This window comes from Coptis chinensis, chromosome 5, assembly GCF_015680905.1.
Source record: "Coptis chinensis isolate HL-2020 chromosome 5, ASM1568090v1, whole genome shotgun sequence".
Taxonomy (NCBI): Eukaryota; Viridiplantae; Streptophyta; class Magnoliopsida; order Ranunculales; family Ranunculaceae; genus Coptis; species Coptis chinensis.
This window is the reverse complement of record NC_141460.1, coordinates 45,225,449-45,240,800: the sequence shown is the minus strand read 5'-3', so window position 1 is coordinate 45,240,800 and position 15,352 is coordinate 45,225,449. Positions and strand designations below refer to the sequence as shown.

The 15,352-nt window shown below is 36.2% G+C and overlaps 1 protein-coding gene across 4 annotated transcripts; it reads right to left on the bottom strand.

The window, feature by feature from the left end:
- Nucleotides 1–387: 387 nt before the first annotated feature.
- On the bottom strand, nucleotides 388–10,788 carry LOC147497634 (UDP-galactose/UDP-glucose transporter 5-like). Of its 4 annotated transcripts, none has more exons than XM_086560038.1 (12): nucleotides 10,556–10,788; nucleotides 9,942–10,224; nucleotides 9,742–9,855; nucleotides 9,566–9,658; nucleotides 9,428–9,493; nucleotides 7,402–7,500; nucleotides 5,604–5,683; nucleotides 2,617–2,729; nucleotides 1,607–1,695; nucleotides 1,332–1,418; nucleotides 1,148–1,216; nucleotides 388–1,052 (listed from the first exon to the last, which is right to left on the bottom strand). In XM_086560038.1, exons 2-12 carry the CDS (start codon nucleotides 10,086–10,088, stop codon nucleotides 933–935), a joined length of 1,077 nt encoding a protein of 358 aa, XP_086416164.1. In that variant the 5' UTR covers nucleotides 10,089–10,224; nucleotides 10,556–10,788; the 3' UTR covers nucleotides 388–932. The 4 variants fall into 4 exon arrangements, with proteins under 4 accessions (XP_086416164.1, XP_086416166.1, XP_086416165.1 ...); XM_086560040.1 differs by lacking the exon at nucleotides 10,556–10,788 and adding an exon at nucleotides 10,322–10,549; XM_086560039.1 differs by lacking the exon at nucleotides 10,556–10,788 and adding an exon at nucleotides 10,336–10,549.
- Nucleotides 10,789–15,352: the final 4,564 nt, after the last annotated feature.

Here is a 15,352-nt window from a genome sequence, read left to right as displayed (position 1 = left end):
AAACATTTAAAGCATTAAAAACTCAGTAACCAACTTCAGTGAGTGCTCAAAAGCACGCTTCTACAACTTCTTTCAATTCAGAATTTTAGTGACAACCACGGTGATTTGGAGCTAGCACCAAGACTCCAAACGACACAATTGCTGACTGCAATTTTGTTTCAAGTAGGCGAGGGTCCAGTTTTTATCTCTAATATCCACATCACCCCAAAGCAGTAGATCAAAACAGTCTTTCTTAGTGCCAATGTTTTGAAATAAGCATTTGTAAAAATCTGGAAAAGTTGAGCTTAAGGAATTCAGTTACACCGGTCAATTTTCCCATTTTGGTAATTTTCCCGAAACTATGACTTCTGCAATTTGAATAAGTAACAGTTTCATCCATAGATACAGTTGCTGTAAATATTCTCTTATTAGAATTTACCAATGCCAAAAATAGTGCAGCTTGACAAGTATACAACAATTAATGAGCCTTTCAAAACAGAAAAAGGTGGAGGGCACTAGTTTGGAATCAATCTCCCTGTATTCACTTGAGCAAGAAGTTTCTTTCCAAGCCATTTGCCCGAGTCTTCTTCCCAGGGAGAAGCTGCTCATAGTTTGCACCTGACAAAGCTGGGTAAAAATCCTAGTAGAATTGCATTTGTATCATCAAAATTTGTTTTCGTGCCTTTACATTGACAGCTCATAATTTTGAAGTAAAAGAAGAACAAAAAAGGTTCCCATTGTTGTATAGTTTAACTCTTCTTGTTCATGTACAAGTCTTGTTAGGAATATTAGGATGCAGCAGCAGCCACAGAATTGTATTGACGAGTACCACTTCTACCTCAACTGTCATATAAAAATCTTCAAGTTCACACATTGGTGTGAGCTGGGTACATTGGCAGCTCTAAAGTGTAAGGTGAATTACACTACTCAAACAGCAGCCAGCAAATCCTAAATTACCTAGAATTCCCATTCAATAGACTTGCACTATCACTTTGCTCATGTTCAGGCAGTGGAGGCTTCTGAGGTGTGCTTCTGAGAAAGCTCTTTGCGTAGAGAGCAGAAAAAACAATAGCCTGATAATATAGCAAATAATGACATTAGGCTTTGTTAAACACTAAAATAAATTCTGAAAAAGAAGAAACTTGAAGTATTCAAATATGAGCCTTACAGCTCCAATCCACTGTTCCCAGCTCAAGGGATGAGCAAACCACAAGCAAGATAGCATAATGCTCACCAACTGTTCCAGCAAAAGAGATCCAGGAGAAAAATTAAACCAATACCATCCATTACTCCATTAATTTTCCTATATTTGATCCAGAAATTAGTATGTCATATCGAGGAAGTCTATTTACCTGTCTTGTGATCATTATGGTCGCAAACGTCAAAGCACCAAATGTGCGGATCGTGTAAGAAATGAAAAATTGACTAGCTGTTGCTACCTGTAAATCGAATTCCAGTCGCCAAATGTGCCGTGTAACCAACGAAGTTTTCATATATTAATTCAAGGGTGATAGTAATCAAAAGACGAAAGTATACATAAAAGGAAAGAAGAAACTGAATGACAGTTGAGAAATATATTGGACTAGTGAAAATGGAAAGGTACATGTACTTGAGGTTTGTCACTTACAGTGGAAAGTAATAAGATATCAAAGAAACAATCATTATGCCGGGACACAAACTCTATGGCCAAAAGAAGATGACCCTGTAATATAAGCCCTAGTTCAGAATAAACAACAAAAGAATCAGTAACTGAGAATCAAGTGGATTACGTAGTAGGATGCAATAAAGAATATGCTAAATAGAGTGGAGGCAGTATTTGATGGGTGGCAATCCTGTAAGGGTATCTTACTATAAATTCAATAGTTGCTGGCTCACTGCCAGTCACAATCTCCAAAGACCGCCAGAATTTCGTTTTCATTTTTTTAAAAAACATTTATATGTTATAAAAAGCCACAATGTATTATATGGTAAGTGAATATTGCTCTTCTTCACAATTCTGTCTAAGGTCATTACGCTTTAGCTGTTGGGTGTTGTAACCTTTTGTGAAGAAGAAGAAGAAGAAGAAGAAGAAGAAGAAGAAGGAGAAGGAGAAAACACAAAATATATGGATTACCATATATAGAAAACACAAAAAAACGCGGGGATTAGCCCCCCCCACACACACACACAACCCAGGGAAGATCGGTTTAAAAGTATCTTAACAAAACTATGGTAATAACCCATCGTTGGGCAACAAACGAGGAAGGGAACGATAAAGAGTATATTTCTTGAAGAATCATTATAAAATATAATATAGCACTGTTTTCTTTATCATTGAAAAAACAAAAAAAGAAAAAGAAAATGGCACCGTTTCAGTTATAACTGCTACAACAGCCTTAAATGAAACATTACTCTTCGAATAGGGGCTTTAATAGTTTGAAGTACAGATACAGACGCAACAATGCAAGTTGAGATTTTCCATAGCCACTACACTAGCACTTAAATGCAGAAACACCATAATAACAAATTTGCACTTCAGTCAGTTGTCAGACGTGTGCTTTCTATCATGTTCTCCCTCCCAGAATTTCAAACGTGATGGTAATTACACACTTCAAATAAACAAGAACTTCATATAAAAATTCGAAAGCAGACACTCACCACTTAAACTGAGAATACAAGAACACAATGTAGTGTAAAATATCTGATTGTGAATTTCCATGTCATAACCCTTGAATAACTTGTCCTGGAATGTACTTGTGAAGCCATCAAATCTGTAGGAATAAAATAGATGACAATACAATACCTTTACTTTCAAAATCTGTTTATAAGTAATATTTTAAACCTAGATATAAACTGCAATATGACCACGTTCAGTTCTAGTTCCAAAACAGGCAAATCCTTCCTGTTGATACCTTAAAGACCCTTCTATTGGAGACAGGCGCGTCGCTACACAAATAGGACTTTTGGTCTGTCATTGAATCTAATAGCACCCATACCAGTGTCCAGGGGAGGACCCAGGTAAGGTTGAACCGTTGAAGGTAGTCAATTGACTAAAGAAAAACTATACTATACATGCAAGACCATCAAGAAAAATGCCAGATGCTATATCTTTGCCTCATATTTTTATGGAAGTCTCTGACTAAGATAACAACAACTTTCAATAATTTGATTGCCAATCATATAAATTGTTGAAACTTGCGCTCCCTTTCTGGTTGCCCCTAATGGGTCATATAACCCAATGGGTTATATAACCATTTTGGTCTGCCATTGAATCTAATAGCACCCATACCAGTGTCCTGGGGCGGACCCAGGCAAGGTTGAAGGTAGTCAATTGACTAAAGAAAAACTATACTATACATGCAAGAGCATCAAGAAAAGATGCCAGATGCTATCTCTTTGCCTCACATTTTTATGGAAGTCTTTGACTAAGATAACAACAATTTTCAATAATTTGATTGCCAATCATATAAATTGTTGAAACTTGCGCTCCCTTTCTGGTGGACCCCAATGGGTCAAATAACCAATTTGATTGCCAATCATATAAATTGTTGAAACTTGTGCTCCCTTTCTGCTAAGCCCCCAATGGGTGTTTACATATTGGTTATATACTTATATTTGATGACATTAGCAAATTGGTTCATATTTCCATCGAAAACAGATGAAGTGGATAACAGCAATAGAAAGTGATCCGTTTTATGATCTATCAAGACTTGATTTTACTCAGATCCTCAATCCATCAACAACTTATTGGCTTTTGTATACAGTTAGTCAATTCAAATATCTATCACGATAGGGATATAACATTATATACAATATAAGGACAAATCTATCTATCGTGAATTTGAAATTGTAACTAAAAATTGGCAAACAAAGATAAATATGACTGGGCGCTTTTATATCTTTATCCACCCTTCATCATGATTATTTGATATAAACAGGTTTATTAAGGTTGCCGACTTGCCATTGAATTTCTGCTTACCCTTGAGAAAATCCCAGTTCAACCCTGCCAGTGGCCATGCACCACCAGCTTGAAGGGTGCCAGTTACGAAACTAAGTAAGGTAGATGCAAGGCATTCACTTTACAGTTAATTTAACGTTATAACTTATTAAATATATTAATAGATAGTAAGTTTGTGCAAATTAGCTTTTGAAGTTAATATTGAGATTTCTAATGACTCCATCTTAAAAGCAAAACTGTTGTATTCTAAGTTACATTGATACGGTTATGTGTGACCATACCCGAAACGAATATGAAGTGTCAAACACGGAATCGAGATATATTTTATACCATTTATGTCAGTTTTTGGTCCGTGTTTTGATCGACAACATCTACAGAAAGAATCGTTCATTCAAGGCAAAGCAAACTTCGCTTCTCTTTTCATAAATAGACTCAGTTAGAGATCTTCCTGATTGTGTGACCAAAACAGATACATAGATACTGATGTAGGATGAGAACGTTCACTTTTAGGTATTTCTATTAGTAGAATTATTAAGTTGATTTAGTAGTTTCTTACGTTGGGTTTAATTAGATTTAGAAGTCTAGGTTTCTTGATTATCAAGTTTGGCTTATCTATATAAGGAGGTCAATGTTAGTTGTTTTAGGTATTCAATTATTCAATCAGATCAATTATCAAAATTATCTCAAGCCTAATATTTTCCTTCTCCAATTATTCTTCATCTCCTTCAATCTTAATTTCTTATTCGTCTAAACTCTTCAATCTCCTTCGTTCAATTCTTCTATTAAGGATTTCCATATCCTATCTTCTAAATCTAATTGTTCCCCATCAGATCCGTATCCGACACGGATTATTTTAAAAATTGTAAGTCCATGTAACATAAGTTGTATTTAAACAAAATCTAACATGACCACTTCCACAACACCCCAGTTCCATTTTTTGGGAAGAGATTAAACACATCTTGTACTTAGGTAAAGCAGAACAAAATGCATCAATGTTCACTAAATTTGGCATATAATTCAAGGGCTAGGACTCTAATGCGGTAGGAAACAAAAGCAGCATGTATTATGTATTTACATACATATCCATGCAAAAAAGACATTAAATCTGGGCACCCAGCTCAAAATCAATTGGCAATAAGTGGCTCGTCCCCGAGATTTATGTATTATATGCATGGGCGCATGGCTTCAGATACCCGATATGGGATAATAGATCTCACGACGCCCCCTAATGTGTGGCGTATCTTGAGCCAAACATGTGGACACATTTTAATGAGTGATGTAAAGTACATGGGTATTTGGGGCGTCGCGTATCTTGAGCCAAATACATGGACACTTTTTTAAAAAAACACACATATGTGATGTAAAGTACATGGGTATTTCGGGCCATAGAATAGTCCGCTTTGATACCATATTAAATTTGGGTATCCAACTCAAAACCAATTGGCAATGAGTGGAGAGGCCCCATGATTCTTATACAAGGGAACATCCTCTTCTCCCTATTGAGAACAAAGGTATGAATCTGGGTCTCAAACAGTAGAACATGATATCCGATATCGATTATAAATCTCAAGAAAAGAAAATACAGACTGTCAGGTATGTTGATATGACAAGAAGTCCTATATTCTCAAACACAAGCTGATTGGCAGATAAGGTTGACAAGGATAGGATACAAATTCCGAATACTTACCCAAGGTAACCAATCATTAAAGAAACGCCCCACACGGTGCTTTCCCTGCCTCTATTATACGAACTAATGTCAGCTGCTGCCTAATTTCACCAGTTCAAAAGAAAAAGATAAGAAAAGTAGATTCATCAACTTCCATCTCACAAGTTTCATGAAAGTCCACAAAAGTATATTCAAATTTTGCTTTATTATATATTTTAGAAGTAAATAATGTAGATCTTAGACAGCAAAGACAAAATCTAATAGACAATGAAACAGTGTACATAAACAGGACTTGAGGTACCTATAAACAGAACGAGTAATTCCAAAGACAACCCATTAAGTTCCTAGTCTTCCTACGATAGGTCCAACCAAAGAGTAAAACAACATGCTCCTTATATAATTGATAGCTAAATATTCTGATTTTGATTTAGCATAGCAGGCGTTGGCAGCTTCTAAACCATTTAAAACTTTCCAGTATCAAGACACTATGATGTTTTTGGATTCCCCAGAGAGAGGGGGGAGGGGGGTTGTTTTTAGATAAAATCCTAAATGCATATGAGAAAATTGATTATAGAATCCCAATCTTAGTAGGCTTAGTGTACAAGTTTGAGCAAGTAAACCTCCAGACCCTACAACAATGAGATTTAGACACATTGGGTAGTATGTTTTATCAACCGCCTATTCCATACCAGCATCTGATTGTACTCCTATTCCGCCACATCTCGTACCCAGTTTTCTAGTACCTAGTTCTTTACATATGATCATTGCAGCCCTACGCCCCTTTTGTTGTACATTTTATAGAAGGTATTCATTCATGTTGGGGTTCCACAAACGCTTCACACATAAAATTCCTCACGACAGTGAATAACATAATGGTCAAACACTCAAATAAACTAGGATAAGATAAAAGAACTTCTAAAACTTAGAAGGAAGCTCTTAATAAGGGAAAGAACCACTCTTCAAAAGCATACCAACCTTTTCAACCCACTAGGTTTCTATCAAATCTCTCGATATGATCTCAAACAATTTGCGCCAAAGAATTTTCAAAAATAGACGAGGTATCCACCCAATCGAGTACCCAAATTATTGTTCCCACAAAAAACATTTTTAGAAAAAGTGATCTCAAGGAAAAAGTCAAACCAAAAAATTATAAATAAAAATAACAAGTCGCGAGGTGTCTTACTTAACAACCTAACTCCCCTCGACGACAACGGTGTCATCCATGAATTATGGAAGAGAAATGTCAATGCCTATCTTCCAACCTTAAAGCCTTAAAACCAATTGGTTAATTTGCCTTATAAAATTCTCATCAGTACCCCAATCAGTACTATCAGCAAACGAGGGAAAAGGTCTCACCTCTGTTCCAAATTGGTATACTTTACACTCTCGTTTACGATTTACGCATAGTTCTTAAGGGATACTAAGTGACAGATTTTGCTTGTGTATCCAACGAAACCCCTCACATTCAGGCAAAGCCAAGCAGGTAACAAATGGAAACATTTCTAAATTCATTTTGTGGGAGACAAAATACATTTTCAATGAATACAAATGGTCAAAATGTCATGTTATACAAGAGAAAGGAGAAAAAACAAAAGATAATAATGTTCAACTATTCTTTCCAATATTATCGTGGCTATTCATGTACAAGATAGCCAGTAATATAGTTTGTGATCCTTCTTTTACGGTTTTACACATTCATTAAGTGGATAATATGCCCATTCCACGACAGAGTAGTAAATCTGATTTGAAAACAAAGAAATTATAGTAGTCGTACTGACACCCGTAAATAAGATAGGAATCTACTTAGCAAAAGAATTACCGGATATAGGACAAATACCGAGCATCCTATAGTCACTACTACAGCAATCAAGTAGTCTCGCCCCCTATATCTCTTCTGCATAATTAATGTGCCCCAAACCTGCAGATAAGAAAGGAAATCTTTTTGAGAGACAAAATATAATCACTTGACATGAAGATTCAGAACCTTGCTTAAGATGAATGGTAGAATATTTTTTCATCCTAAACTAAGTTATACAACCAATATTAAAAAAAGTAGACAATTACACAACATGAGGATGGAGGATTCCAAGCAACTAAGCTTGGTTCAGAATGAGAGTACAGGAGAGCCGAACTCAAAACGATGCCAGTATTTACTTTAGAACATTTATCTATGATACCGTGATACTTCAATAAACACAACTTATGCGTATCCACTTTATCCAACACCGAAACCAACACGAGGACACCGACGATCGACACTTACATGGGTACTTCTTGAACAAATACCCCGTATCCATTCATGCTTACGTCTATTGTCCACACACTTATGAATTACTTAATTCCTTTCGAAACTGAGACACTAGATAGTATATTGCAAACAAAAATTATTCTAGAAAGGAGTGCAATCCTTAAAGTGGTATTACATCTATTATCAACTGTGATTGCATTTACAATATGCATAGTACTTAAGATAAACTACTAAACTTAAGAATAAAGCTATTGTCTACAAAAGTACAAAGATGGTTGCATAATGCAGGTGCCGACTAGCAAAGTCGGTAAAACCTTTGGGTGATGATACCAGAGGTCTGGGACTCGAACCCCGCCAGTATCAAAGAGTTATTGATCTCATTTAAAACAGGCTTACCAATAAATAAAAAAAGATGGTTGCATATTAACTATAAACAAAAACAAAACACTAGAAAACATATTATGTATATTATGTACATACATACAACAAGTAATCGTGCAAATGAAGTCAGGAAGCTAATTTTTCAGAGGCTATTTTCTTTAAATTGTTGTTGTACAAAATAACTACCACAATACTTCATTCATTATCTATCCAATGCATTTAATGTACTGGCTAATACTTCTGGTTGTGACCACTAATAGCGTCAGATCACTTCTAAATCTTGTAGCAGGACAAAGAATAGCATACTCTCGGAGGAAGAAGAGTCTGTTGAAGATAATTTTGACGGCCTATATGACACTGAGGATGAGATGTTGGATCTCAAATTATTGAAGGAATACTATAGCAGGGAGGTGGAAGGAGAAGACAAACAGAGGACGAGGATAAAGAGACCATCTAAGTCAAGTGATAGTGGTCATCTGGTGTAGGAACTAGGTTATGGTGGTGTTTTTGGGTGCTTTTGTTCTTGATTAACAACTGGTCACCTGCTTGTTATTTTCTGTTCTGTTTTTCTTTCCTTTCTTGTAATCAGGGGTTGGTGTCTTAGGGGTTATGGGGCAGGTTTTGGGCTTGAAAATTAGCTACTGGCTAATAATTCAACTGTTAATTTAATCCCATTCATTGATATTATTACATTTTCTTTTATGTATCCAAAACTAAAATAAAAATTGTAGCAGGAGTTGTTTCTTTGGAGCAAAAAGTTGATGCTTGGAGAGTCTGCTCCTAAAACCGTAGGAGCATGCTTTTGGAGTCAATCGACCACCATGTCACTCAGTTCTGTTCTCTGTGGAAATGATACTTAACTCTGTCTTGCATACATACTAGATCACTGAAGTAAAACAGGCGATTGTTAAGGAACAACATATAGCTCCTTGCAAATTCCACAAGGAAACATACAAGACGTACATAAATAATTCTACGGAGCTAACCCTTAAAGTTTTTGTTTACTATAGGTAACACTTCAATAGGTAAGTTGTGGCGGGAATATATGCAGGATACTAAAATTTTGAATTCAGTCAAACATCTATCAAATCCAATAGAGCTAAAAGTTATTTTGCAATGTTCAGTGAGGATTAAAGAAAGTTAAGACCTAGAAAACCTTTGGAAGCAACATCACGAAAAACGAGTTTGGAAAAATGAGAATAAATAAGTCACTTACCATAACGGGTATCATCTTAGCACATTTTGCAAGTGTCTGAACTGGAAAACTAACATACTTGAGGGCCTGGAGAAAAAAACAGGTGACATCGTTAATATACAGGCAAAAAAAAAAAAAAAAAAAAAAAATGGTACATACCTCATATTGGCAAGTTGTTGTGAGTATGTTTGATACTGAGATGAGGCAATACTTATAGATTGGAGCAACAGGGTCCAAGGCTTTTTTACTTGCCTAAAAAAGATATTGGTTAGGCAATGACACCATCTCCGGAAAGACAAAATAATAATAATAAGGTTACATATATAGTAGAGTACCAGTAAAGCAGCTGTAGATACAGCAGACGTCATAATGCGGTTGCAGAAAACAAGAAATAACGAGTACTTAAAATACTCTTTCTTTTCCCCATACGGAACTCTCATTATCTTTTCCTGCATCATTAAATTTCCCTTTTCTTTGTCAAAAATATACACAAGACAAAACTCTTGAGACGAGAATTGAATTTTTTTAAAAAAACCTGTAAAACGCCGTAAATGACGAGAGTGGTCATGATCCCAGAGACAGCGAAAACGCCTTTCCATAATAATTTATTATTATTACTATTATTATTATTATTATTCTCTTGTAATAATAATAAGCCACTCGATGGAGGAGGAGGCGTCATGCTAATTATTAGACCGACACGTGGTGAGTGGAGAGGCGGAAATGTGTATTAGAAGAGCGCGGGTGGTGGCTTTTGTATATTTTAGTTTTTGTTTTGCGAGGACGGACGGTCAACCTTACTTATGCTGCTGCTGTGCCTACAACAAAAATAAATATAAATACTAATGGCATACGGCATATCAAAGTCAAGACAACAGAATGAATTGGAATGGGGCATAAGAAATTAAGAATCACATTTAAATGCCTACACATTTGGACAGCCTTTTCTTTTCTTCCTTTCTCTTTTGGCCGGCCGGTTCAGAAATGAGCATACATCGTCAGCTGTGTTGCATGGGTACGCCTCTCCTTCCGCCGTGTCCCGTGTCGTGTCGTACCGACACCGACACGACACAGATACGTGGTCGGAGAAAAAAAAAACAGCTTTTTTCATAGTCAAATTAGGAGGAAAGTTAGAAATTGTTTACATACCTTTATTTTAATAATCTGTTCTTTCTCTTCAGGTTTCTATTAATGACTTCAAGGTTCAAGCACCTGGTTTTGAGATCTATCGGATGAAGAAGAAGGGTTTTGAATTTAAACAAAAACTTTCTGTTGTGCCAAAGCACATCAATTTTTGCTGTCTTCAATTATCTAATTTAAGGCTGGCCGGCTGGGCCAGACTACAGTGGCCCAACTTTGGGTTTTTGCTGTTGCCAATACCCCACATTTTGTGGATATAAACCAATCCACGTTTTTTTGGATGCAAATCAGCCACGTTTTAGCTAACATTTTGATATATTTTGCTCTTTTTTTTTTAAGAAACTATTTTGACTTGACCAAAGATTTAAGCATTTAAGGGGTATACTTATTGACTTGAATATATTTAGCTGCTTGTAAGTATAAAAATTGATGCAAATGACAATATTTTCATTAAAGAAATTTGATGTAATTATACAAAAAAAATTATAGAAATTGTATGGAAATATATAATGTATATATTCTTTATGGAAATTTGACATAACTATAAAATTTTAAGCGAAAGTTGATATCATTCAAATCCACTGAGATATTTAGTAAAATTCAAGTGAAGGTCAGTATAGTTTCGAATTTCTATTTTACCAATTGTCTCGTTTCTCTGAACCACTTATCTTATTTTTTTTTGTTAGAGTTCTTGTAAGCAGTCACAAAAGGGGTATGGAACCCCTCCTCATAAGAAAAGTGTGAGGAAGGGTTGAAACCTAACTAATAAATCGTCCTATTTTCTCCCTCAATTTTCTTCTTGATTAACTATAATAATATTTCACTTTTTTCATTAGGTAATTGTTATAAGAACTGCACGAAAACGAACTCCAAAAAAACTAAAAATGATTAGTTAGAAGTTTTGGTGTAGATGTTCTCCACATCATAGAGATCAACCTCACAAGAATTCAATTCATTTGAAGATGTCTAATATCTTTAAAAAATATTTAGTAAACTATGGAATTATCCACACTCTGAGATTCTTAAAATTTGAAATAGGTGTTGGCAAAGTTAGACATACTCAATTATGGAATGACTAGCTCCGCCCAAATCAACCCTCAATTAATTTCGTAAGTAACCTTTGATAGCGGAGTTCAATTAAAGACATAATCAAGTTAAGTTATAGTATGTTCAAGCTTGACTCAGATATAAGTTGTAGCACAACCAAGAACGATCAATATTATATTTTTGCTATCAATTTAGATCCGTGTTAGAGTTATATTGTAAGCCGTTAGATATTGTAAACAGACTATTTCCCTATATAATCTATGGTCCATGATCCATAATCACGAATACTACGTGTTAGAGTTACTATAAGTTGTTCCTATATAATCTATGGTCCATGATCCATGATCACGAATACTATATGTCAGAGTTCTTGTAAGTTTTTGGACAGTTGGGACTAAGGGTGGAATTTGAGCCTAGCGGCTCGGGCTCAGCTCGTTTGTTTAACTATATGAGCCGAGCTCGAGCTCAAATTAAAGCTCGTGTAACAAATGAACTTGATGAAGCTCGGCTCGTTTAACTCAAATAGCATATTTGTAGAGTAAAATGACCAAGCCACTCGAGCTTGGCTAGGGCTCGGCTTCGTTTAAGTTCGCTCGAGCTTGCTCATTTAACTATATGAGCCGAATTAGAGCTAAATTGAAAGTTCGTGTAATTAACGAGCCGAGCTTGAGCATGGTAAAACTCGGCTCGTTTAGCTCGAATTCCACTCTTAGTTGGGACACTTCTAATTAAGCTATAAACATATTATTTTCCTATATAAGAAAAACCAATATCAAACATCAATGACTTAGAAAAACCAAACACAATCATTTGTTATTGGGTGTACACAAAGATGAAATTAGTACTAGAAGGTGGGAGCATAGGATATCTCCACTTGTAAGTAAGTAAACAACTAATTTTTAGCCTTTGATGAATTACGATCCAATGGCTGCCCAAAGCCCATTTTGTTTTGCCCTAAATCTTATCTTGTTTTGCCCTAAATCCGGCCTCTTTTGTTTTGCCCCATAAAAGCCGTAAAAGACAAAGTAAGAAACAACTAATAGTATTTCATCTTTCTATTTGAAGCCGCCAAAAATGGAGACTAAAAACAACAACCAAAGTTAAAGTTAATGCCCTCTTCAATTTTCAATTGCAAACCGACCCTACCACTAACAAAGCTTGAGTAGTTCTTAAGGTATTTAATAACTAAACTCAAATAAATGTCAAGCTCAAGAGCACCAGCAGCCGAAGGAGGAGCAGGAAAGCTTATACTTTCTCCTCTTTGGAATCACGTTGAGAAGATAAGCAAGGCTCCAGGTGGAGGAGGAAATTACAAGGTTAGATGCAAGTTCTGTTCAAAAATATGGAGTGGTTCATATTCAAGAGTGAAAAAACATTTTCTTGGAGGAGGTTTTGGGGTTAAAGAATGCACTGCTGATCCACAAACACTGAAGATCTTCAAAACAGAGCATGAAAATGCTCTTAAACGCAAAGGCTATGTCGAATGCAGCTAAATCAATCTTCAGTTCCATTACCGCAAGTTCACGATGGAACGGGTATGAAAAAAAACAAGAATGTGCGACACTTCAATAGGGAAGTCATTCAATCTCACCGAAAAGGGACGTTTTGGATCAGTATGATTGCTAGAATGTTCTATGCTTCAGTCTACCATTCAATCTCGCCCGCTCTCCATTTTTTAGAGATGTGATAATGTATGCATGCTCACACAACCTGAAAGGTTACACTCCCCTTCATATGATAGTCTTGAACAACACATCTTACTAGAGAGAAAGAAAATATTGAAAGGATGATGAAGCGACATCAAAACTTTATGGAGTAAGACCGGGGTTAGTCTTGTTTCGATGGCCGGACTGATGTGCAAAGAAGGCCACTTATAAATTTTATGGCGTTTCTCCAAGTGGTCCTATGTTTTAAAAGTCAAGATGCAAGTGGGGAGTATAAAGATACAAAGATATATGGGTGCTTTGTTTATGAAAGAAATTACCGAATTGGGGCTGAGAAGGTGGTTCAAATCATTCTTGATAATGCACTGTTTGTAGAGTCGTTGGATTAGTTGTTGAAGCACAACATCCAAGTATATTTTGGACGCCATGTGTGGTTCACACTTTGAACTTGGCACTCAAGAATATATGTGCCAACTAACATCAGAAAAATCAATCGCGTGTTTGAATTATGTAAGTGGATTCTAGAGATTGATGAACGGTGAGGACAATTCGACACTTCATCAATAACCATACACTAGCTCTCTCCATTTACAAAAAAATTGCAAAGCTTAAGTTGTTGAGCGTGGCTGAAACACGATTTGCATCGACAATCCAGATGTTAGCAACATTCCAGATGAAGGTCAAAGATGGGTTAGAGCAACTAGTTATGTCGAGTTTTGGAAAGGATACTGGGGGTGGTCCAAATGCCGAGAAGTCAAGCAAGATAAAGGAAAATATATTGAGTGATCAGTGGTGGGATAAAATTGATTACATTCTCGAAGTTCACTAATCCCATAGTTTCAATGTTAAGAGAATGTGACACAGCACCGCCCTTTACTTTTGCATCTCGGTAATGCGAGATGTGGGATTCGATGATTGAGAAGGTGAAAAAAGCAATTTTCCGACATGAACAAAAAGATGTGATAAGAGATAAAAGTAAATTTTATAATGTCGTGGAGGAGGTGTTGATTAGCAGGTGGACAAAAGTAACACCCCATTGCATTGTATGGCTCATAGCCTCAATCCAAAGTATTACGATGATGAATGGTCGATCATGGTGTTGGTAGAGAACCTCCTCATGTGGATAGAGAGGTTTCGATTAATCGTGAAGAATGTTTCCGAAGACTTTTTCCAAATGACGCCCAAAGAATTGTTGCTCGTAGCGAGTTTGGAAAGTTTTCTGCCGGGCTAGGAGACTTAAAAAGTGGGAGGTTATGACCCAAAGAAGTTCAGAGAATCCTTTAGTGTGGTGGTCAACAAATGGGTCGAAAGCACTCCATCATTTGCAAGCTTTGGCAGCCAGGCTTCTTTCCCACCATCTTCATCTTAGGTGTTCAACGCAATTGGAGTACCTTTTCTCACATTCATACATTGAAACGCTTGACATGATGGATTCTGAAAAAAGTGGATAGCTTAGTTTTTGTGCATTCCAATTTGCGACTATTATCAAGAAGCGGTGATGAGTACAAGACAGGGACCATCCAAGTCGTAGGATTCATTGGGTCGAAACTTGATGCTTGATGGACCTGTTTTACAAGATGCAGAGTTGTACTTAGATGATGAAGACTTGGACCCCTCATCCTTTGAAGAAGGAGAGGCAGAACAACACATTTGAAGGTTTAAACCATGAACTTATCAAGTAAGTTACTTAATGTTTTATGATTTTATTATATAATGGCAGTCTTTTATGGATTCTTTTGGTGATAATTTTGCTAATGTTTATTTTGTTTTTGATGATGCAGAGTGTCCATTATCTTACATGTTGGCGTTGAAGGCTTGATAAGTTGATATGTATCTTTTTGAAGAAGGCGGTTTTATCCTTTTTTTGGTTTTCTTGCTGAAGCACCATATTGCAAACACCTGGTCAAGTGGTTAGTCATTCTAGAATCAGGATAGTTTTAGTTTATTGTTTTTTGAAAGGGGATGAGTGGGAGACAATTATGAATTATGTTAGTCTTCTGCTCCCTTTACTTTTGAACTGTGTTGCATACTTGCATGTAACAACTAACATACAAGTATACAACTAACAATGTTAGCCACTTAGTTGTTACATGCA